Source organism: Corvus kubaryi, unplaced genomic scaffold, assembly GCF_017639235.1.
Source record: "Corvus kubaryi isolate FWS band 111438036 unplaced genomic scaffold, C.kubaryi_AGA036_p1.0 split1-131, whole genome shotgun sequence".
NCBI lineage: Eukaryota > Metazoa > Chordata > Aves > Passeriformes > Corvidae > Corvus > Corvus kubaryi.
Window position 1 is genome coordinate 1,793,541 of NW_024582073.1, and position 24,711 is coordinate 1,818,251.

Below are 24,711 nucleotides of genomic sequence, written 5' to 3' on the forward strand. Positions count from 1 at the left end.
TGCTTTGAGTCTTGGACATCAATAGTTAAGTTTTGTTTTCTTCCCATCCCCCCCCCCCCCCCCCGGCTTCTTGCCTGAATTCTACCTCTTTAAAAAAACATGACACTTTATTCAGCTTTGATCCAAAGTTGGGCTCAAGTGTGCTGGAATCCTGCAGCCGCCCTGAAAAATGGGCACACAGAAGTTCCTCTTTTGGCCTTACATACACCCAAAACTTAACTATTGATGTCCAAGACTCAAAGCACAAGAAGAAAAAAAGAGAAAAAGCAACTGAAAAGCAACCTATCTGGTTGTCACAGAGCACTGTGGAAGGAGCAGCAACAGCCACCAACAATACCGTTGGTAAGTTTAATGCATTAGCAAATAAATTCAGCAGCCTTAGTGCATTTAAAATACAGCTTTCCCATTGAAAATGTAGTGAGCTTGGTTTAGAAGATAATGTATCAATTCTGTGTTAGTCGTTATCAGATCTTAGTTTCCAAAATCTAGTTTTCAGACTGAGTAATATTCCTAAAGCTATTCAGGTAGCAGGTCCTGAAACTTCTGGCTTTAGCCATGCAGTAATGTTAGTGGTAATCTTTACAGTGGAAAGCTCTTGGAAATGTCTGTACTTTCAAGAGAATTCCAGCGTGGGTAAAAAAGATCCAGAGCAGAAAAAATCACCTATGTAGGACGCCTGTGGTAACTGTAAACTATTGATCCCTCTAACACTTAGTATTGTGTATTAGGAGTAAATGCTTCTGAAGAAACTGAAGAAAGTGTTAAAGAAACTGTCACTGATAATGAAATCATCAAGACTCTTCTGATCCATGAATCCAAGTCATCATCTAGCAGAGACCAGGCTCCTGTTGTCAAAAGCAAACTACATGGATCATGCAGTGATAACAGTGAGTCCGAAGAGGATGCCAAGCACTCAAGAGGAGCAGGAATGAAAGTAGCAGGCAGCAACTTTGAGCAAGAGGAGGAACAAGAAACTCTGGGTCCTATTTTAATGGTAGCTGGTCAGCCCTGTTCATATGGTGAAGTTAGTGAAAATCCACAGCTTGTGTCTCTCATGACAGATGAAGAGAGAGACGCTTATATAAAAGTAGGACAAGAAATGTTCCAGTCTGTCTTTGAGTAACTACTACTGTAGGGATATGCAACCTTGTATAGAATGGATGAAGGCTTCTAACTTACGTTCTTCAAAGTTAACCCTTCAGTGGTAAAGTTTTGTTTGAACTTGCTCTTAAGCAAGATGGTAATCCTGTAGTAGGTAACTACAGTTCAAATATTATCATTGCAGCCACAGCAAGTGTTTTCTGTTGTAATGCTTAGACTTTGTGGATGATGTCATTAGTTTTGGAGCATGAATCATTTCAGGATACATTTGGATCTGATTAAAATAACATCTGAAAAGCAGTGATGCAATCTATAGTAAGAAATAAATTATTCCACCTTCCTCTCAGAAGTAACAGTTACTTCCAGTAGTGAAAATGAGTCCAAATCAAGTATGACTTGGTTTCAGTCCATCTGAGTGTTCCATTGGTTTGTTAGGTCACTCACTAGGCACCAGTAAAGGACAGGTATCACACAGCAAAATCCTCAGGGCAGAGCTGTTACTAAATTGCATCAGCAATAGATGAGAGACAATTCTGGTCTCTGAACTTTCATCCTAAGAATAATTTTTCCAATTCTTTGTACTCATGGCACTACAGAACCATCTTGAGTGATGAACAGTGCAAGGAGCACTGGACAGTACAATGTAATGTTTCATTTTGGTCCAGAACAGTAAGGGAGCAAGCAATGTATCAAGCACAAGACTTTGCTTCTCCCATCTCACTCCCACACTCCCCAATGTTCTTTTATAGCAAGAAACAAATTCTACTTTAACTGAACTACATGAGTAGGACTGGCATTAGGCATAAGTGAGAGTTTAACTTCTTCAACAGTTCTACTATGTGAGAAGGGATAAGGAAAGTAGACTAGAAGGGCACAAACCAAAACACAGGAGGTTCCCTCCAAATGTTAGGAAACACTTCACTGTAAGGGTGACTGAGCACTGGCACAGGTCTCCCACCACGAAGGTACTCAAAAGCCACCTGGAGAAACAGGCCCTGTTGAAGCAAGATGACCTCCCACGATCCCTGCTGACCATTCCATGATGAAAGGGTAGAGAGAAAGTATGACCAAAGAAATACCATTTCAACACATTTTTTGTGTACACATACTGTTGGTTTTGACTGAGGTAATTTTCTTTTCAGTAGCTGGTGTGGGGCTGTTTTGAATCTGTGCTGAAAATAGTGTTGATAACACAGAGATGTTTTCATTACTGCTGAGCAGCACTTGCACAGGGTCCAGGACTTTCCTGCTAATTCCCCCCATCCCCCCAGTGAGGAGGCTGGGGGTGCACAAAGAGTTAGGAGGGGACACCACCAGGACAGCTGACCCACACTGACCAAAGGGCTATTCCACACCATATGGCATCATGCTCAGCATAGAAAGCTCAAAGAAGAAGGAATGGGGGACAGTTGGAGTGATGGCATTTGTTTTCCCAGGTCCTTGTTATGCATCATGGAGCCCTGTTTTCCTGGAGATGGCGAAACACCTGCTTGCCATTTTGCTCTGCTTGCATGTGTAGCTTTTGTTTTACCTCTTAATCTTTCTTTCAACTATGAATTATATTGCTTTCACTCTTCCACCTCCCTCTCTGATCCCATTGGTTGGGGAGTGAGCAACCAGATGCTTTGGCGCTCAGTTGCTGGCTGGGGTTAAGCCCACCATTCCAGGCAAGAATTCAGGAATGGTGTGTGCTTATGCTCTCTCTTGAGTTTAGAATTTAATTTATTAAAAACGTCCTCTTTTAGGTCTGAGTGAGTCTTGGGCTAAATTAGTAATTAAAGCTTTGATTGTTTCAGGTTCACAGGTTTGCCTTTGTCACAACATAGTTCCTTGGTCCTCAAAATGGTAAAGTTTTTTTTCTGCATACAGTAGTAGCACCAGTTTAAAGCCTGCAGAGTAACTAAACAGTCTTCAAACGTTTTGCTAATCTACTTTCATCCTTGGACATGAGAGGCATGTGACCATAATCTGCCCTTTCAAAATTTATTCATAAAACCTAGAGACACTCCAAACAAACTAGAAAAATATTACAGAAGAATTACATTCTCATTTTATTTAAACTTCAAGCATATTTAGGCTTCACCATCGCTATACTGTCTCCCACAGTATATAGCCATATTATCATACTAACCTCAAAAGCAACACAATCCTGAATTAAAGATGACCAGTGCTTTTTAACTACTTTCAGAAAAGCCTTGTGTTTAAGGTAAACAGGATCTTTATAATGCAGCAGGTCTGCTGAATAAGCTACTTCTAGCACAGTTTTATGACTTAGTGTTATTATCAACTCTGACCTGAAAAACTGAACAAAGTTTTCCCGTCTGCTTTTCTGTAATTCTAATTCCACCTTTACCATGAGACTCCAGGAAGTGCTGACTTCAACTGTTTTTTAAAAACATGAACTTAATTGTAGTTTCCTAAATTTCATTACAAAGTCAAACACTTTAGGAACAGATTCTACAGACTTTCAATTGCAGCTGTGAAAGGATACCAACATTTTCAGACCGGCTTAATCCTTTGAACATCAAAAGGATTCAGCAAATGCAGAAAAATAAAGCTGGTTTCTGCAGTTAACTATAAACCCAAGGTATTCAATTTCACCTCAGATAAGTGTGCTGAAACGAAATCCAAAGGCCATGAACAGAAACTTTTTTTGTTACAGACCAGCTATACTCTAGGCTACAAAGGCAACATGGAGGTATGTACTGTGTCTAGACCTTGTATTTGTAGAAGATGCAAGAAACTTGGAGAACTTCTTGTCCCAGGAAAATTAGCAGTGTTTGTTTTAAAAGAAGTAACAAACTGCTACAAGCATGCCAACAAGTCAATTAACTTCCAGCAACAACCTCAGCATACCAGTGTGTAAGCCTAAGAAAATTTTTCAAAAGAGAAAACTTACAGACAAGTCCAAACTTTATTTAAAACTACCATTTTGAACAATTTTAAATTACCAAACAAGTCACAATAAAAAATTAAGACAGAAAAAGAACAGTGCAGCAAAACTGAACAGAAGTGGATTCAGTTCCAGCTGTTTAAACTGCCACAGGCAGAAGATCACATACCTATCCCTAAGAGGCAGTGTGTTAAAAATTTTACATTTTTATACACTTCCAGAATTCTGGGAAATTACTGCTGATCTTCCATATGCATTTGTATACACAGAATTTATAAATGCAGATATCTTCAGGTTATTCTTATGCATTTTGAGCTCCAAAAGTTTCTGTAAAATAATAAAAAAATCATTGTCTAACATCTACAAGGCATCAAACAGCTCCTGACTGCATTTCAACTCCTATTACAACCTCACAAGTATTTCTGAGGCATGGCTTACTTGAACAGCTACAGCCATCTCCCCCTACACAGGTTAAGAATAACTTAGAGCTAGCTACAACTTTGGTGTGGCATGGTGTTCTGGTCAGACTGTTCCCACAGTAGGCCTGTGCATCAGTATCCACCAAATGGGGTCAACAGACTTGTGCTGGCATAGCTGTGACAAGCAGAAAGCGGACAGGCAGTGAATGAAACGGAAGGAAGATGCACCTTCCTTCATATTGTGTGCTGGAAAAAATCTGTGCTGCCATTGCAAATGCATTAAAAAAAAAAGCAGGTTCATCAGCTTATATTGTTCTTGAGGAATCGGAATGAGGTACACTAGCAGAAAACTGCTACTATCAGTATACCCAGTTCATGCCCTTCTATATGCCATTACTGTACACTCCACTGGAGAATTACAAGTCTAACAATAAAATAGAAGTCTCTAATACTGTAATTTTGTCTCAGTATTATAGTAAAAAAATTGAAATATTTCCTCTGACCTTCATTAATTTTTCATATCTGCATAAAAAATATTTAATGAAAGTGAAAAATTTTATTGCTATCAAGCACACTGGAACTTTTTTCTACTTCATAGTATAATTTATATGAAGAATAATTTCTTTCTCCCTGAGGAGATATTTACTATTCTGAAGAGTCTCTTGAATGCTTCTATCACAAAAACCACTGAGCAGTCTGTCAGAAAATTATACTGAGCATTATTAAATCCGATAATAGCAATTATAATTTACAGTATTATTAAACCCAAGTTTGTGTAACAAGAAACAAAAATACATTTGAATAAGTTTCAAAACCATTATGTTGTGACATGCACTTTAAATATGTTATTTTTTATGTCTTTATCAGCCACAGAATCTTAACGAAGTATATAGAAGGGACATGGACAGCAAAATAAAATCCCTTCGTATCAACACAATATTTTCAAATGCATGATAACAAAATCCAGTATTTTTACACCATCCTGATAACTGCTTACTTCAATCAGCGGTATTTAAATTCTAGCATTCCAGAGTGTTTTCCCTATTTGTGTGCAGAATATACAAAATAATCTTTACCAGGTTCTTTCAATGTTTGGGCATCTCCTACTAATTCTTGATCTTGAGCTCCACCTCCATCCAGTAATTCATCAGACAAGCTGTTGGTTTGAGCCTCCGTTTCCATTTTCTTCATTAAGTCTGTCTTTGTAACAGAAAAAGCAAATCTCAAAATAATGGATAATTCTTACTGCTGGGTTACACAGACATTTAGGGTATGCACTTCTGAACAACACCACCACAAATAATAGCAAAATACCTCTGAATACACAGCAAGTTTGAGAGGCAAGTCTTCAACTTTCACAAAGTCATCTTCATCAGATTTTTGACTTACGTTTCCAGAACCAGGTTCCTGTTAATAAAAATTGTGATATTTAAGAAGTTCTATTTTGTTTTATTTTCACTCCAAAACTATTAAAGTACATAAAAAACCCAATGTGCATATCAAATTTGCAGATGGAAACAAAACAAGACTGCAAACCAGAAATAACAATGAAACAGAAAAAAAGCTTCTCATTTCTCTTGGATATATCTTAACTGAAATATACACACATATTCATTCACTAGCACAGGTGACTCTGTATCAGGGCTGCCAGCCATGGAGCTTTCAGAACTTGCACCAGATTTGTTTTCTGCACACGTGGTATCTGGTGTTTGAGTTTCATTCACTGCTAAAGGTGAGCTTGATTCTTCTGTTTTCACAGTGGCTGTTACAAAGGATTCTGGGGTATTGACTGTTAAAGCTGGTGTATTCTCCATGACACTGAGGTAATGAGGCACAATTGTAGCCACATCTTGTTCACCTAAAACCACAGAATTACATTTTAACTAGGCAGATAGTAAAAGATTCTGAACATACAAAAATGCCACATTATTATTATTCTTTTTAAAATTATGATCCAAAGCTACAAACGGGTACTGAGAGTGAATTATAGTGTCTCAGACCAACACAAAGCTGGACCGAAGTAAAACATCATATTTATACTCTTACACACTTAAGTATAAGCAATTTATCACATGAGAGTATGACTCGATTTCTGACTCAAAAGTTTTAAAAAACCTCAAAAACCAGAACTAAGTGACCTACTATAAAATAATTATTCGAGGTATGAGGAGATGTAATACAGAACAATAAATTCCTTACTATTTTGCCACTCCAATACTGATTTTTAGTCTACAAAAAAAGGCCAAGAACAAAACTAGTGTTTGCAACAGAAAAACACAGGGAAGATGATAGTAATAACAGTTACGTTAGAAATAACATTCCTACAACTCAGTAGTGCTCCCTCCTTTTGATGAAAATAATTTCTTGGTTCTTAATCAGTTACAGCATTACTCACAGAAAAAAAATTAAACTATAAAGTGATTTCAATAACGAGTAAAATAGTAGCAGAAAAAAAAAAGTAGTAGACAAATCTAAACATCACAACAGAGACATATTAATTCTGATACAGTTGTGTGCCAAGAGCTGCAACAATCAGCTAAAATTCTTGCTCATGTCAAGCATCAAAACTACATCCACCTAAGATTATTCCATGTTTCCTCTTTAAAAGGTTCGCTGTGTCAATATCAACACAGATATATCCAGGCAACTGATAAAGTTCCATAAAAAAGAGTCCAGTAAATTTGATCATCTTTCTCTTTGTTACATGTATCACATGCACTGTCCAAGATAATTCTCACAACATGCAAAGTCATATGGAAGTGTTAGTCTCTCAGTTACTGCATACAGGGCTTACCTTTAACATTAACAGATTCTTGTTCTGATGACAAAATCTCGCTGCTTTTTGCCTTACTCAATTCTTGGTTTGAAGTCTATTGGGGAAGGTAGAAATGAGTTAAAACAAAATTTTACTGATCAGCTTAATATCTTATTGGCTAATTTACTAACTAGAAACAGACTGTACACTTGTTCCATTATTTTCACTGGTTTGAAATAAAGACAGCAAGTTCCTATTTGCCAGCTAGTCAGGAACAGTTTACAAAACCATTAACACTGATATGCATGTTTTATCTGAACATTTTCTTTTCACTAAAGTAGTTCCCAGGTAAACTCTTTGGTTCAACTTAAAAGATCTACTGTTATAGCCTTTAAAGTAAAATGTTCCAATTACATCCTTGACTAATGTTAATACTTGCTGAACAAACCAAAGTTTCAAGAGATTGTCAATCTCATTTAATATGTAGAGAACTGACAATTCTCCAAAACCAGGTCACACAAATTTAAATGTTTTTAAGAAAACTAACAGTGAAATGACAATCATACCCATTAACATTTCACCATCGTCCCAGAAATAATTATCACATGATAAGAGAGGAAAGACAAACAAAAGACATGCTAGAATACATTCATTCATTGGGAGTGAATGACTCCCAATTAGAACTTGATCTCAGCAAACACAGAGAAAGAACTAGTTAAAGGTTTAAAATGATGCTTTTTTGAAAGTTTAACTTCTCACTTGCAGCTTAACATTTTTTCTCTCTCATGGCAGAAGTAAACATTAGTTTTGTCTCTGTCCAACCATCCATTCTGGCATCAGATGTAATAAACTCAGGTGAGGAATGCCACATTTTACACGTAGCAGCTATTGGAATCATGCAATTTCTATTATTCTTTTACCTTCAATAGTACGAAAACAGTGCAACAAGAAAAACTGAGGTACATATAAATATGTACTGAAAAGCTGTGCACTGGCATTGGTTTGTTCTGCTTTTACAATTTTGGTGATACCTGTTCATTTTCAGTTGTTGTTTCACTGTTGGCTTGTAGTGATGTTTGCACATCAACAGGTCCTTCCTCAAATTCTATTTCTTCATCTTCATTCTCATCTTCTCCACTGCCATAGTTAGTCAGAGCTTGGGTTTCTGCTTTTGATAAACCTAAATGCAAATCAATGTAAAACCACCTCTGAATTGCCAAATCCTGTTGGGGAATTTACTGCAATGTATACTCCTTACTTCAAAACATTCTTTAAGATTAAGATACAGTAATGACTTAACTTTCAAAGATCCATGTGCTTAATATCAGCTATATTATGAACAAACGCCCCTGTGTTGCTGTGAAATGTCAAAGTTACTAAACAAGCTGGTGCAAAGAATGTAAATGGTAAAGGAATCAAAGCCAGAAGTAGTTGGTATAAGACAAAAAACAGGACAAAAAAAAATAATAAATATATGCAAGCTTTACTTTAAAGTAAAAGCACATTTAAAAAAGCCACATTATTTAAATTAAAAACAGCATAAAATTTCCACAGGTTTCACATCATTCAGGTTAAAGGCTGAGAAACTTCAAGTTAGGCTGAGACAGGATATATAACTTAAAGAATCTGGTTCTAATATATTTTTACAGACCTACTGATTATGAAAAAAATTAGCTCCTCTAATTGGAATATTTAACCCTTGACATAACACTAGGAAATACTACAAAACTTTCACTGACAAAGGACTGACTATAAAATCTGTGAGAGAAGGTGTTACACAGCACTACTTCATGCAAATCCTGTTGTAAAATTAGCTGGTCAAAACTACAGTGGAAGCACTGAATAATGAACTATATAAAAGTGCCTTACTTATTGCCACTGGACCGCTTTCACTTTCCTCATCTTCCTCTTGATCAGATGCATCAGACCTAATACTTTCAGGCACTCCATTACCTGCACACATTTCTGAGTCCGGTACTTGTTTAGCAGTTTCAGTCTCATCCTTGTCCTAGGAAAACATGGAATACTGTGCAATTTCATGCTTATCTAAAGACTAAGCTAAGGTTTCTGCATAAAGGAGTAACTTTTGTTTCTCAAAAGCAAAAACGTATCTACTAAAAATCTGTTTAAGTAGTCCTTAAGGCCTTGAAATCAATACAGCAGAACAATACTCCTAAACAGAGCATCAGAACTCCCTGTAAGAGATCATGCACTGTTCAGACACAGCTTTCAAGAGCCTCATAACTACTGAGTATTTCATTATCTGGAAAGGTTGACATTGATCAGCATGCTAGGTTAAAAAAATTCTTCAAATTAGATTTGTCATTATCAAGAAGACAGACACACCTGCATTATTACCCTCCAGCAACTTCCCTGCTCCTCCTAAATGAGAAGTAAAAATATTCCTAACTGCAGCTTCTCATTTCTTTAGCATTATCTCCTCAGTCTCTCTGCTGAATGATTTGCTAAATATGCTGAGTGAGAAAATTCTGCTCTTCCTATACAAACCTCAAGTAAAGCCCTGAGTTTGGCTTCAAATCTTGAAAGGACTCTTCTACACTACAGCAACCACAACAAGTGGTATACAACTTCCCACTTTTACTTCCAAAGCACTGTGACATGTGACAGAAGCTCTAAGCCCTAGAAGAAAGTACTGACTCCACTCCCACACGTGCCCACTCCTATACCTATGTCCATTTAGGAAAGCAATCAACATTCTCCTTGGTGTATATATATACCTGTATCATTGCCTGGAGAAAGCTGAACATTCCAGCAGACCATATGAAACTTCATACACAACACATTTCCCCAAACAATGATATCAATGGTTTCCAAAACCAACTTGAAAATGGCCAAATTCTGAGTACTAAAATTTCATACTCAAGAGCATAGGCAGGCTTGGACTCTGAGACCTCAAACACCACATGTCCTGATTCAGAACATCTACCTTCTCCCTAAGATGGAAAGTAAACCAACTTATTCCATACCATTAAAAAAGAAAACGTTAACTGCTAAAAATAGTAAAGTTGTCCATAGAAACAGAAATTCTAATTTACTTTATTACTTTGATAAAGTCAATCACTGAAAATAACAGAAAGGAGATTAATAAATTTCTAAAGATTGGAAAATGGGCTGCTTACAGATACTTGATTCCTATGACAGACAACAGTAAGACTAAGCGAGCTACGATATTATCTGAGGAATAAAGACAGTTGAAAGGCATACACGTACTTTGTCCTCATCGACATCTTCAACAGATGAACAAACATCCACCTGGAGACCTTTTTTTGCCTAGAAGAAACACAAACTGTCTTCAATTCTAAACTGAAATAACTTGCAATTACTGAGTCAAACTAGGACTTCATGAAAGCCAGCCTGAAATGCTAATCTTACTAAGAATTGCTATCTTAAAACAGCAGTAAACCACAGGGACTTCTGTACACACAGATGTCTTCAAAATTTCAGAGTTGCAAAGCATTAAAAAAACCTGTGCTAACCCTTTTTATTTAAACAATTATGTTTATATTGGGCTAATGCTACAGTCTGTGGTTGAATCATATTTAGCATATAGAATTAGACACATCATGGCAGGGGGGTTGAAACTAGAAGATCTTTAAGGTCTTTTCCAACCCACACCATTCTATGATTCTAACTCTGATCAATACAAAGAGCTGTGTTTTTCAGCAGTTACTTTAGTGGACTCAGGAGAGCCAGAAAATGGAGCAAGATCAAATATGCCTGCATCAGGATTCCAGAGTCGAGCACTGTGAGAAGACCATATAGAGATAATTGTGCAGGTCTGTACAAATGGTCAGGCTCATCTCTGGCTTTGTTGAATCTGAACCTCTGCCACAACGAGACAAACACTGACCTCAACCCTAACTCTCTGTCTTCCAGGAGAGAAGAAATGCTGAATCTGGGCAGGCTCCATGCTTTCGCACAGCAGGTATAAACCAACTCTTTATGTAACAAATGCCCAATGGGCAACTTCAGACAAAACAGGAAGTCATGTTCAACTCTTTCTTGGATTCAGAGTGCTCCTCTGGCCTCTTTACAAGACATTCTACAGTCTCCCTCATATTCCTCAATAGCCATGCTATTGATATATCTAAATCGAATTATCTTGAAATATAGCTGATGGTACACCTAAAAATACTTATGGGACTTTATAGATGACAGGTTCAAACAATATCTTCTCTTGACATTTAAAAATGAGTTAAGGGTTTGCTTTGGTATTTGTGTTTCTAGAAGAAAGCTGAAAGGACACTGAAATCATAACTACATGAACATGATCTGGCTTATTGTTTGTCTTGCAAACAGATCATAGAACTTGGAAAAAAGCAGCTATGCTCCCAATAAAAGCAGTTCTAAAATTAATAATGTAAGTGATGTGAATCCTAGCCAAAACTTCCTTTTTAGAGCAAGAATATGTCATACAGTCTCAAATATTTCTGAGAACTTTATATATATTTTACACACCAAGCCCAGAAAGTGATTCTTTCTGCACATGCCAACAAACCAACTACATGACAACTTCAGAGGACTTACTCTAATTTATTAAAGATGATGCCTAACTAAGCTACTGCAAGGAAACCAGCAGCAAACTTTGAAGAGATAATGAACTGGGACCTCCCATATGTCAAAATATTTAGCTGGGTGTAGTGGGGCCATGCAAAACCAATACACTGGGATAGAGTTAAATTTCTTTACAGTAGATAGTATGAGCCTGAACGCAGGGTTGATAGCACAGTGATGTTTTCATTACTGCTGAACAGCATTCCACAGAGTCAAGACCTTTTTGGTCCTTAACCCGCCCCAAAAGCAAGGGGTCTGAGAGTGCACAGCACTTGGAAGAGGACACAGCCAGGGAAGATGATCCTCACTGACCCAAGGGGATGTTCCACATCATATGGCATCATATCAGCATACAAAGCTGGGCAAAGGGCAAGGAAGGGGGAGAGATCCAAAGTGATGGTGTTTGACATCCCGAGTCACCATTACATGTGATGGAGCCCTGCTTTCCTAGCGGTGGCTGAGCACCTGCCTGCCCAGGGGAAGTGGTGAATGAATCCTTTGTTTTGCTCTGCTTGCATGTGTGGCCTTTGCTTTACCAATTCAACTGTCTTTATCTTGATGCAGGAGTTTTCTCCATTTTACCCTTCTGATTGTCTCCCCATCCCACAGAGGAAACTGAATGGCTGTCTGAGGCTCAGCTGCCTACTGGGGTGAAACCACAACAACTACTCAATTGCCCCAGACGTTACCACTACTTCAACACTTGTCTATTCCTTCCTGTGTTCATATATAACCCTTAAAACATTTCATCTGAATTATGAACAAAGTCTATACAATTAGATATCTGTAACAGATACTCATCTGTAACACAGGACTTGCCCTTACTGAGGAAAACCAGTTCACACTCCTACACAAGCAATACTGTGATTACACAGTAATAACTGGTCACATAAATAAACATATATAAGACATGAAATAAGGTAATCAAACTAGTTTAGAAAACACATATTTAGAAATATCAGTAAAGCTACATTTTTCAAAAAATAAAATAAAACAAACCTCTTTAGCATAAGACTGTATTACTTCAGTAGTTTCTATTTTTCGTTTACATCTCTGCTTTACAGAAATACTGTTGTTGTCCAAGTCTTGCATGAGTTTAAAAAAGGCTAATTCATTAAATAACACTTCAGAGATCTCCACAAGAAGATCCTCCCCACAGTCTTTTAATTTTCTACCAGCAAATTTTGCCAGTGAATCCTGTGAAGAGAAATAATTCTTCAGTTTCTGAAACAGGCTTTCAAGCTTCAAAGACTAAGTATTTTTCATATTTCTAATAACTCAAAATTAGTTATGTATATAATATTGCATATTTAAAAAAAAAGTTTTAGTGTCTTAAACAGATTTTACATGGCATCTCTAGTCACGTAACACAGAACTTACTAAACTCATGATTTAAACTCCATGCTTGTAGGGGGAAAAAAAAAAAAAAAAAAGTGCAGACTACTGATTTTCAGGAATTTACTCAGGATGTCCATGAAAAGCATGACCAGAGCTCTCCTTGAAGACAGCCACTGGCCAGAGATATACCTCTCACTACCTGGCTGTGACAGAAAAGATGTTCTGTGTGCAGTAAATAATTAGTTAAAGGTAATACCTCATCACCATATCAAAGCTGAGGGAGAATAGCAGCTATGCTATTCAAGGTGTACAATACAACTTCAGAGAAGCTGGTTTATCTGTTGCTCATTAGCAACTTGAGTGTTGCAAAACAGCACTGAAAAACTACTAACCTGAAGTATACTGCCAAGCTGCTTATGAAAGAACTTCACAAATTCTTTACTTTCATCATTTTGTTGCGTAAGAGTTAAGACCATACGTCTTACTGATGTCAGTAATTGAGAAGAGCATACTTCATCCATGTGTTCCTACACAAGTATCACAGAATGAGCTTTGTTACCACGTCAAAACAAAAATTAGCAATCATCCCAAATACAGAAATTAATTTATTAAAAAAACACCTGTCCACTGAGAGAACAACACTCCAGAAAAAGGTCCTAATCAATCTCACGAACACCGTATTTCATTAATGACTGATTGGTCACAACACACACAGATTTATCAGTCTTCTAATACATGAGTACTTTGCATCTTATGATATTTGGCCAAACTAAGAAGCTTTATATATTCTTGCTGTGTACACAAGTGTATTAGAGCATATATTAAGATATCTACTGTTACATGCAGCCTTAAAATTGCAAACAAAACACAAGTCTTCAGGCACTGTGACTGGCATGTCAGCAATATACAGTTTTTAAACTTAGTATCAACCAAATACCTTATTAGACAAACCTAAGCTTATACACTGTGCATACTATAAAAGGGAACAGAGATGGCTTAAGCATCTTACAACTCAATCTTCTCTGCTCTCCAACCTTGCAAAGGAGGAATTGTGACTATTTCTCCTTCTTTAAAGAAGTACGTTTATTCTCTGTAGTCACAGACTACAGGTGAAAAAGCTCTCAACAACTTTAAAGATATTTGTAAACAGGAGAAAATAATGCTAAAAATCAACTAGTCAGAGGTGTCCTTCAAAAATACCCTATTACTGTATATGTAACAGTTTTAATTAGTGATCTCAGTTCTGTCTGCTAAAAGGCAGCAAATATTGCAGAAGTCCATTGTCAAACATTTTTATATTAAATTTTGTCAGCTCCAAAACAAGCAACCTCTATTCTTTTTGATGTCAAGTCCACCAGCCCTGTGAAATCTAGAAACCTCACCATTTATTTCTCCTATTAAAACCACACAGAATCTTTCTGTGGGAACATTTAATTCTTACTTCATCTTCAGCAGAGTCTGCAACTGAACATGTATTTATTGGCAGCTGTTTCTAAGAGGCAAGATTAAATTTTAAATAAGGTTCTCTCTGTGCTATTACTCTACTTATTCTTCTACTTCACACCATAGTGTAAAGAGCCCTTACCTTCAGAAAAGGAATGACCTCTTTCATAATTGCTTTAATCTGCCGGTCAAGCTGCTGAGTATCTATACGAGGACATGGAACTGCAGAAACATCACCTGACTGCAGCACAGACTGACACTCACCAGTACCTGGACCTCGTTTTAATTAAAAAAAAAAAAAAAAAAAAAAAGTACATTTAATACAGTCAACATTACTATTAAAGAAATACCACTTTCAAAAACGTATTTTCTTTTTTAAAAAATAAATCTTATTTCCTTAAGTATGTAAATATCCTTTCAAACTTTGCTAAGTTTTCAATATAAATAAAGAGGAAAGCAATTTAGCTTGATAGTTACAATAATTATTTTCTAAAACTAAGCAAAATATGTGTATATGTGCATACCTTCTAATTTAGCAGTAGAAGCACCCTGAAAATTACTAGAGCAGCCCTCAGAGTCAAGGGTACTTTCAGCTTCAACTTTCATACGCTCATATTCCCTCATCCAAGACAAAGCTTTATCTAAGTGAATCACTGTGTTGCCTATATTTAGAATAAAAACACTTTTTAATCTATATAAAAAGTTTTCAATTGATAGACAAATAAACAATGATAAAAATGAATTCAAGGCCACAAGTTTTGAAATATACATGTAACTAGTTATAACATTTTACTACACACTTTGATAAACTCAAAGTGTTTCACGATTAGCTAATTTATTTATGTTTTGTCTTACAAAACGTGACTACACGCTAAAAATCAAGTAACAGTGTATTAAAGTGCAGACAATGGCAGGCATTTTGGGCGGGAGGAAGTAACACTTAAAACACTAAGTCACATCATTCTCACCAAGGTCATCAGTGGCAAAGGGTTCAAAATTCGAAGATGTAGACATAGTACTCCCATTGTCTGCATCATGTTGTTCACAATCTTGACATGCTTCTGTAGAAAAGTTCTTGCCAAAAGTTTCCTAAAAAATACCAGACAACTGAATACAAAGAAGGAACACACCATACTCTCACAGATGGGAGAACAAGCCAGCAATTCTCTTCAGTGACATGATGTGGTATCAGGACTTGTGACCAGGCTGCCTGACTGGAGAACAACCCCACTTTCAGGATATAAATCCAGTAGGTGAATCTACCACACTTGCTTCAAATATACTTCTAGTACAAACCATGTAAGAAACTGTCCAGAGGTGTAAGCGATTTCCTAAATACAAAAAAGCAAAAATTTTTGGAGAATCTTGTGATCAGTACTTGCCCTGAGCTTACTCAGAAGAGGATTTTGGCTCTTTCTGAATGTATAAGCTTCCAATTTACATCCCTCTCCAGGTTCCATTCATCCCTGACACATCATTCACTTGCAGTACCAAGAATCCTACCACATTTTATCACTCTTGCATTGATTCTCTTGCCACTAGTTGTTTAGAAAAGTCTGTGTAAGTCAATACTAATTTTAGCAAAATTCAATCCCTAGTATGAGTATTGCAGTAGACAAGCATGCATGCGTGCAAACTGAAATACAGGAAAAGCTGTCAGTAGCTTCTGAATTTGAAAACTTACATCATCTGTAGAGGCAAGGCTTTCACTGGGAGTGAGCTCAGAATTTGATGCCACCCATGTTGCAGAATTCAGTGATTTTGCAGACTTCCCTTTTTCATTTTTCTCAGATAAATGTCTGGTCACTATATCCTGGAAAAGATAAACTATGCTGTAAAAAAAGATCTAAAGTTTGCTTGATTCATACACAAAATCAAAAATTCTGTGCATACCTGTAAAGCATAAAGAGCCCTTTGCCTCAGATAATCTGTATTTAGCAGCTGAAGCGCATGGAAAAGTTCAATAAGAAAGTGGGGACGAGACTCATTTTGAGAAATAAGAGTTGCCACTTCAGAATAAATTGTGTCTCGCAAAGCCTCAAACATAGAAAGATCACTACCAGTTTCTGTAGGGGAAAAAAAAGGAACTTGTTCAGTCCTTGACAAGCATCCATTTGAAAGACAACTGCCTATCAGGTATGCAAGTTACAGGCATACAGATTATGTCTCAATCACTGCAGATTCCCTTATATAGCTGCTTTCATAAAGCTTACTGATTTGCTGAAGGGCAAACGTTCTTAAATTATATCTTATGCAATCTTTAATATATGAAATACAATACAGAGCAACCGTAAAAATAATTTTCTTTACACTTCTGAACAATGCCTTTAGAAAGTATTCTTTATAAAAGAGAATATTGCACACGCCACAATGACACTTTCAGAATAGGTATTCAACACTGAAAATGGAGTTTTAAGACATTTCAAGCAAGATAGCCAAAGGTCTCAAGTTTATATAATGCAAGTAGTCCACGCTTTTGCAACACAAGCAGCATTAAGAAAGCTTTAGACTGAACTCAAGATAGCCACTCCTTCCCAAACATAAATGCTACAGTCTCATATGTGCCTAATATCACTCCCAAGTTCACATAAAACCTACTCTTAAACCCTATTACATATGTATGAGAAGACAATGTGTTCCCTAATAAATCTCTCATTCATTTGAAAATTAAGCATTATCCTTGCATCACAACAATTATTACATACATAATTTGGAAAGTGCTGAATGGAAACAAAGTTAAATTTGGAAAACTCAGTTTAACAGATGTGTATTTGTTAGTACTCAAGTTAATGAAGTTATCAGCAATACAACAAACATTACTGGGCAATTTGATTATCTGCAAATAGTTTACCATTTTTTGAGCACAGGCAACTTTTTTCAGCCTTTAAAAAGTTACCACAAATTGCTTCCCTCCCCCATTATTAATATGTAATAGCACCTTTTAAACATACTAAAAATGCCTACTGAAATTAGTTTTCTGATGTAGTATCTACCTCTGCATTTTCTATTTATAATTTTTACTAATCAAGAACATGGTAAACACGTTCTCCACAACTGTAATTCAAAGTAGTTTGTAACACTGCATTTCATGCAAAGTTACTTCTTTTGTCTTGGTTATAGAGAAGGTGCTGCAATAGCACTGATCTTGAACATCTGCTAAACAGAGAATTATAGGACCAAAGCTAAGAGAAGAAAAAAAAAAAAGTAATAGGATATTGTTGAAGCTAAGCAGTGAATGCATTACCTGGCGCTTCAATGCATGCATTTCTGTTAGACTGCTGCAGAATTCTCCTAGCATGCGCTGTAGGAAAGTGGGGATAGACAGTGATAAACACAAAAATGCGCACCAGAAATAAAGACAGGGTCTATACAAAACAGCAGGAGCAAGACTGCTTAGTTATCCAAACCACATCAGAGCTGCTTATTGTGCAAATGAGAACTTGACCAGTGAAATTTACTATGTACACTAATAAACAGCTCTTTGTGTGGACACAGCTACGCTGGCAAAGCTTTATACTGTGCTACAACAACTAAAATTTCTGCATCTCTCAAACAAAAATACTGGCAGAACCAAAAAAGACACAGGAGAGAGAATTTTTATGATCTAGATACAAGAAAAGCAGTGCAGATGGCAAAAATGTAAGGGCTTATGTGATGTTATAAGACTGAATTTGAATGATATTTGATGGAGCTCATTTAAGCACGACTAGGAAGAAGACACATACGCAGTACAGGAGGCAGTTTAAACACTAAGCAAAGTTTCATCAGTTTTGCAGTTACTTTCCATAAAATCACCAACAAATGGGTGAGATTGGCTACAGTTTTGCTTGGTTTACAGTAACAGGTTTTTAATTACTTTAATCAAGTACTTAATATAAAGAAAACACCCAAAAGCAACCAACTTTTACAGCATCCTTAGAAATTAAAATGCAAAATCCACATGCTAAACATACAGTACTGTCTTCTGTCAAAACACACTGCGTTTAAATAACACACTAACAACTAAGGTCCCTTACTCAGAAAAGTTCACAAAATAATTAGAAATTCAGAAAAGAGTACCGGAAGACATTTCTGTAGATCTACTGTATTTAATTATTTTTTCCAATTGTTCCTGATTCCTTTTGCTGAACACCTTTGCATGAACCACATCATCAGAGTGTCTGCTTTTATTGTTCTTGCAGGGTTCACACACACTAGAAGCACTTGCACTTTCATAACCTAATGGGAGGAAATTAAAAGGAAGAAATAAAGAAACAGCTTACAAAATGTTTTATTACTTTAAAAAGTTTTTTCAAGAGCACTCTTAAAGATGCAACATACTAATGATCCTTCCTAGCTTAAAATTCTCCTCTGTACACTGAAGCCATACAGTAGTACTAAATCCTCAGCAACCCCAACAGTATTACTATACTAACTAGTACAGTCCCTCTCTTTTCAGAATTCAGAATTTTAATGAAGCATATTTTTCAGCAAATAATTCAGTTTGAACATGACAATGAAGAAGGTTCTCATTATTTCAAATCTGCACATATGTGGATCCATTATGCTTTTAAATCATGGTATCTCAATTGGTTTTTTACTTTCTATTTACTGAAATACTAAAAAACCTTATGCAGCTGTACTATATAAAATGAACTCATTTCAATAACTTACTTTCATTATTATAGGTACCATTTATGGAGAGTAAATTCTCTGGAACATAATGATTATAATCCAATCCAAGTTTGCCATGGTATCCAAGATTACTTTACAACCTACCAGTATTTTTAACTCTGCCTTTTAGCTGAGAAGAAGTCTTCCTTTTATTCTTTGATTTGGGTGTTTTATCTTTTGATGCCAGGCTTGCTTGCGCTGATGCTTTTCTGGATCTAAATGTCTTTGTCACAGTAGTTGGGTCTATTGGATCAGGCATGCTACTGAAACTCTCCAAAGACTCTTCATCAAACTCTCTTCTCCGGTTCATATCAGACTGATTTTTATGACCAGAAGCAATGTTTTGTACTGAAACTGCAAAACCTGCTTTCAGCTGAGACTGATCATCTTTTTTCATTTCTTGGCTATCATTAAGCCAAGTTGATCTTTTTTCCAATTCCTCTTCAGGTTGTCTGTGACTCCTTCTGTCGGAAAAAAAAACCACACACAGATCAATCTCAGTATATCATAACCTAATCTCTCAAATAGAAACATCATGTATTACCAGGTAAACAGTTTATCCGTAATGCAATTTATCTGCCATTGTTACTTAGACATCAAATGAATACTGAGAAGTAAGTGCTGCTAGAGAACCCTTCCAAATGGAAAACAGAAGAACTTCCCGTCTATTGCTGGTTTTAATATAAATATATTTATGCAGCTACTGCTGTGCTCAAATAGTACCATAGGACAAACCATTCCTTAAAGCAACATTCAGTACAATCTACAGTAGCACAAAAAAATAAGCATTCACTGAAATTATATCCTCTAGTTATTCAAGCAACTCAAGTTTGAAAACCCCACAGAAACAAAATCTTCCTCCATTTACAGAAAGTGTTACAAAACCACTCCAAGACTACATTTGATTTTAAAATGTTCATTCATGAAATTATACATTAATTAATAAACAGAAAAGTGGAACACTACTGAAAAAATGAAAAAAACTAAACTGGAAGCCACAAAAGTACAGCTCATATTGTAATTCCATGACAATAAATTCCCTCAATGAATCATGAATTCCCACAAGCCCCCAAAAAGCGAGGAGAGGGAGGAAAAATTATTAAAGGAGAGCTGCACTTTGACATCAAATACCTTTGTTTTTCTGCTCCATTAGAGGAACTGCTTTCAAAGGGTTTGGGGAATGCCATATACTCAGTTTTCCCAGAAGTATTGTGATCTAGAGGATGTTGTTGCTCCTGCTGCTCACTACTGTGTGGAGAAATATTGTGTGCAAAATCTCCAAAACCAGATGGGAACACTGGATTACAATTAATACCTACAAAGTAAACAAGAGAGTCAGAAGATCCTACCTCATTTATTTGTGTAATAAAATTAATATTTGAGACATACTGCATGGCAGCATGAAGTTACGAAGCAAAAATACAGTGGGCAAGTAAGCAAGAACTGTTTTCATCCTGAAAGCACTGTAAACAATCAGAATTTATCTTAAGTGCAGGTTTCAAACACTACTGTATACTACAATTCCATCAGTGGAGATGAAGGTCCTGCAAGAAGCCCCAGTAAAGAGCTCCTGAAAGTGAAAGTAAAAATAACGAAAGTTCCAAAAGAAGATAGAATCCTGTCTGCCTGAAGACCTTATCAATACTTCAACCACCATCAAATTGACAAGAAAATTCCAATGGTTCAAGTACTCATAGAGCCAGAAAGGTCACAGATTCATAATACTTAAATTTAGTCGGAATCTTTATGGAAGCAGCCAACTGAATGTAACTGTTCCTTTCGGCAGGTTCCATGTAATTTAAAGGATGTTCTCAAACAGAAAACAGACTCTGCAATTTGAAAGCACTAATCTAGGTCTATGCCTATTTCCTAGTTTCCTAAAAAGACGGAAGTATACCAAGACAGTTTTGTTTACTTTGAATTATACAGTAAAACAGCTACATTCTTTTCCTTCCAAATTCAACAGCAGAAGTAGATTCAAGAAAGAGATAAGGAATACTGTATCCAAGTCAACAGTTACTGTATAACTCTGACGGGAACAAAAACTGTTTAACATGCTCCATTTACAGGCATTTTTAACAAATACAAGCGTTTGAGGTTCTCAGAAAACCAGAAATAATTACCAAGTGCCACTTGCCAATTACATGGCTCACTTAAAACATGATTTCAACTATGAAATGATTTCTGAAGGTATGTAAAAGCTTCAAACATTGCTTTTCACATACTGGATGAAGAACATTTAAAACCTTAATTTCATGGAGTGAGTATTTTCAAGTATAACTAACTTCATATTGAGAGAGTCTTGCTCTTCATACTGAAGCAAAAATATACAATTATTCAGCAATAAATAGTAAACTTCTGCTTAAGACCATTTCAATATAAAGGAAAAGTGACAGAGTTTCATGAAGTTCACATTACAATTTCAATTAAATGAGGAAATGTAAATTTTTGAAATTCATATTACTTCTCACACCAATAATAATACTCACCTGGAGCAAAGGAAGAAAAATTAGTAAATCTTGGAACACTAAAGAGGTTCACAGGCTGTGGAGGGAAGTTGAATGGACAGAAAACAGGAGATGGAGGTGGTGGTGCATTACTGCCTCTCTCCTTTCTCGATGGTTTCTCTTGACACTGTTGTTCTTGTTGCCGCATAACATCACTTAACATTTGTTTCAACCTTGAAAATAAGAAAAAACGACAACTTGGGAAAAAAAAGAATTTTATGGGAAAACTTTAAATTTATATTCAAGTAATTTGAGTTTAGTATTATTTCACCTACACCATGTAATGTGTGTAAAGAACTGCTCTATTTAGCTAATAAAAAAAACCTCAAGACAAAAATTACTTATATTTAATCCCGAGTTGGTTTAAAATCAACTGCTCTATATTAGTGGTCATGCATACACAGGTTAAACATCCTTGCAAGAACAACAAAAAATTGACTAGATACTAAAGCAATAAGCAAGCTCAGAAGTAGAAACAATCAAATATACAAAGTATTTACAGAACTGAGGTTAAAATTAATTTTAAAAATTGTTTAAGAGGATAGCACCTATATACCACTTACCAAATACAAAACAGAGACGAAGAGCTTGAACTTTCATGCAATGAATTAAAATGACTATTACATCTTTATTCAAAAAAGATCATTGTTCAGAAGCCAAATGTAGTACATCCAAATGGAATGTAAGAAGCATAAATTCTAACTGAAAACACTAAGAAAGGACAAAACTTTTTTCCTGTCTATTACCATTAGAATCCAAATCTTGCCAGGTAGTCTAGTGAAGAGCACAGACACAGAAGCATATTCAATAATAACTATTGCAACAGATTTTTGCCAACTTTTGGTTCTCTTCAATGACGACTCCTAGAAAAGTACTTTCTTTTAAAGGTGTTAAAGAGGTGGTGGGGGAAAAAAAAGACAACCAGAAATGGTGCATACAATTTCGAAAGCTCATAATCAACTCAGAAGTTCAACACTCTCATATTTAACCATTATCTGTAATCCTTTATTCACATAACCATGTTCCTGTTACTGAAGCATTTCAAATTCCACAGTTAAACACTAATACAATCAACAAACCTTTGGACATTATTCTGCTGCCAAGTCAGTTGAGTGTAACACTGGTTTAACTGATGCATAATGAGATGTATTTGTGAAGATGCAACGTTATTGGGCATCATACTGTAAGGGCCCGTAAGCAAAGTCTGTAGAAGGCAAGAGAGAGTCTGTGGAAAGAAAATACGTATAACAGTGACCAAATTACAAAAACCAGAAGCTATTGCTAGAAAGAGTTAGAAAGAGAATAAAAGGCAAAATAAGAACAGCAAAATAACTATTCTTCATATCTACCTGCTGATCCTGCATCAAAGTTTGACAAATGCTGACACTAAATTCATGCTGTTTCTTCAACTGATTGATCTGCTCTTGCCATTGTTCCTTTTCTTCCACATATGAAAGCTCAGACATCCACCGAAAATTTTCCTGACGCCGCATACTTATGTTTTGCTGTTGCCTGGCCTTAGACACTGGTCGATAATTCCCGTCTGCTGAAAGAGGACGGCAGTTTTTCCACCTGGGTTGGGAAAAATTGAAGAATGATGACAACATCAGACAATTCAAACAACTAAATGATACTTCCATTATTCAAATTATGTTTAAGCTGTACATCAGCAACTTGCATGGCACAGGCCAGCTAACCACACATGCCATTTTGTCATCCAACATGATCCTAAACAAATGGAAAATACAAGCCCCCAGCTGACTATCACTGTCAAAAAAGAAGGGCTAAGGATGCTTCTGGGTCTTGTTTCTAGTATTTTCCATTACTGCTATATAATATGTACTCAATGAAAATAGAAGCCACCAACGTAATACATTAACAGGGAGCCCCTGATAAGCCCACTGTCTACTAAAATTATTTTGGTATCAAAACCAGAAGAAATAACTGCAGATATATACATTATTTTTAACACGGCATTTTCATTTCATCACACAAAGGTTATTAAGGAAGTCAATCAGGTAAACAAGAGTTAAAATTATTCACAATAATTAAGAAATAGTTTTCACAACTACAGAAGCCAGCAATTTAGACGGAAAAATTTCAGAGTTAGTTTAATTCTCTGAACTACTATTTTTGAAGAGACTGATCTATATCACTGTAAAAATTTCAGACTGGTTATCTTTCAAGCTCATTAGAAATAAATGAGAGCATCACGAGCCGCTTGCCAAACAACTGGAGAGTTCAAAGGCAGACTTCTAATAAGACTGAAAACAGAAGAAATCACCAAATCAGTCATATGCATTGCAGCTATGAAGACTCAGACAAGAAATTGCCACTACACATACCTCCCTAAGAAGCAGAAATTTTCCTTTGCTGTGAGGATGCCTTGTAGTTAATGCAATGCTTCTACCCCCCTCTTCCAAATACACTCAGACAAGCATTAGATCAACAAGTAATGCTACTAACCTATCTTTGTTTTCTTTAACAAAATAGGTATTTTCTGGTACGTTGTTATTGGGATAAACAGAGAAACTGTCATTCAAACTTGATGCGTCTTCTTCCTCTTCTTCGGCCTGACCAACTCCATCAGAGAGATAACCGTCTTCATCGCCATTTTCTTCCTCTAGAGCACACTGGGTAGAACCTCCCCAGGTAGCCATTGTCCTAGTGAACATCGCAGGGGCAGGGAGAAGAGGGGTGTTTGGAAAAAGAGTGGGTTTTTTTCAAGTTTATGATGAATTATTAAAACAATCTGTTGACAATTTCAAATCTATCAGCAATTAATCAATTTGCAACAAAAAGAACTAAACCATTCTGAATATGACCCTGCAGTGTGCCCACATGGCCAAGAAGGCCAATTAGCATCCTGGCCTGTATCAGGAATAGCGTGGCCAGCAAGACCAGGGAAGTCATTCTTCCCCCGTACTTGGCACACGTTAGACCACACCTTGAGCACTCTGAACAGTTCTGGGGCCCCTCAATTTAGGAAGGATGTTGAGATGCTGGAGCATGTCCAGATATGGGCAA

At 36.4% G+C, this 24,711-nt stretch overlaps 2 protein-coding genes across 22 annotated transcripts in view; one reads left to right on the plus strand and one right to left on the minus strand.

The window, feature by feature from the left end:
• The window catches only part of LOC121676554 (general transcription factor IIE subunit 1-like), a 5,799-nt gene extending 2,473 nt beyond the window's left edge, over nucleotides 1-3,326 (plus strand). Inside the window, exons 3-4 of the mRNA XM_042053252.1 lie at nucleotides 116-342; nucleotides 729-3,326. Of these exons, the coding sequence (XP_041909186.1) occupies nucleotides 116-342; nucleotides 729-1,123 (622 nt within the window). The 3' untranslated portion in view covers nucleotides 1,124-3,326. The remainder of the gene's footprint in view (nucleotides 1-115; nucleotides 343-728) is intronic.
• Nucleotides 3,327-3,996: 670 nt separating this feature from the next.
• The window catches only part of PCM1 (pericentriolar material 1), a 42,479-nt gene continuing 21,764 nt past the window's right edge, over nucleotides 3,997-24,711 (minus strand). For 5 of the 21 annotated variants that reach the window (XM_042053242.1, XM_042053241.1, XM_042053240.1 and 2 more), the window contains 23 exons: nucleotides 24,151-24,348; nucleotides 23,034-23,256; nucleotides 22,764-22,909; nucleotides 21,667-21,857; nucleotides 20,309-20,492; nucleotides 19,283-19,641; nucleotides 18,584-18,742; nucleotides 17,769-17,825; nucleotides 16,418-16,590; nucleotides 16,209-16,337; nucleotides 15,493-15,613; nucleotides 15,049-15,186; nucleotides 14,667-14,800; nucleotides 13,474-13,608; nucleotides 12,743-12,940; nucleotides 10,400-10,459; nucleotides 9,038-9,176; nucleotides 8,200-8,348; nucleotides 7,208-7,283; nucleotides 6,021-6,271; nucleotides 5,728-5,820; nucleotides 5,490-5,613; nucleotides 3,997-4,321 (listed from right to left, as the gene is read on the minus strand). In XM_042053242.1, the coding sequence (XP_041909176.1) occupies nucleotides 4,296-4,321; nucleotides 5,490-5,613; nucleotides 5,728-5,820; nucleotides 6,021-6,271; nucleotides 7,208-7,283; nucleotides 8,200-8,348; nucleotides 9,038-9,176; nucleotides 10,400-10,459; nucleotides 12,743-12,940; nucleotides 13,474-13,608; nucleotides 14,667-14,800; nucleotides 15,049-15,186; nucleotides 15,493-15,613; nucleotides 16,209-16,337; nucleotides 16,418-16,590; nucleotides 17,769-17,825; nucleotides 18,584-18,742; nucleotides 19,283-19,641; nucleotides 20,309-20,492; nucleotides 21,667-21,857; nucleotides 22,764-22,909; nucleotides 23,034-23,256; nucleotides 24,151-24,348 (3,463 nt within the window). In that variant the 3' untranslated portion in view covers nucleotides 3,997-4,295. Of the gene's footprint in view, nucleotides 4,322-5,489; nucleotides 5,614-5,727; nucleotides 5,821-6,020; nucleotides 6,272-7,207; nucleotides 7,284-8,199; nucleotides 8,349-9,037; nucleotides 9,177-10,399; nucleotides 10,460-12,742; nucleotides 12,941-13,473; nucleotides 13,609-14,666; nucleotides 14,801-15,048; nucleotides 15,187-15,492; nucleotides 15,614-16,208; nucleotides 16,338-16,417; nucleotides 16,591-17,768; nucleotides 17,826-18,583; nucleotides 18,743-19,282; nucleotides 19,642-20,308; nucleotides 20,493-21,666; nucleotides 21,858-22,763; nucleotides 22,910-23,033; nucleotides 23,257-24,150; nucleotides 24,349-24,711 lie in introns of those variants that run through there. The other 16 variants (XM_042053250.1, XM_042053248.1, XM_042053246.1 and 13 more) reach the window with 9 other exon arrangements.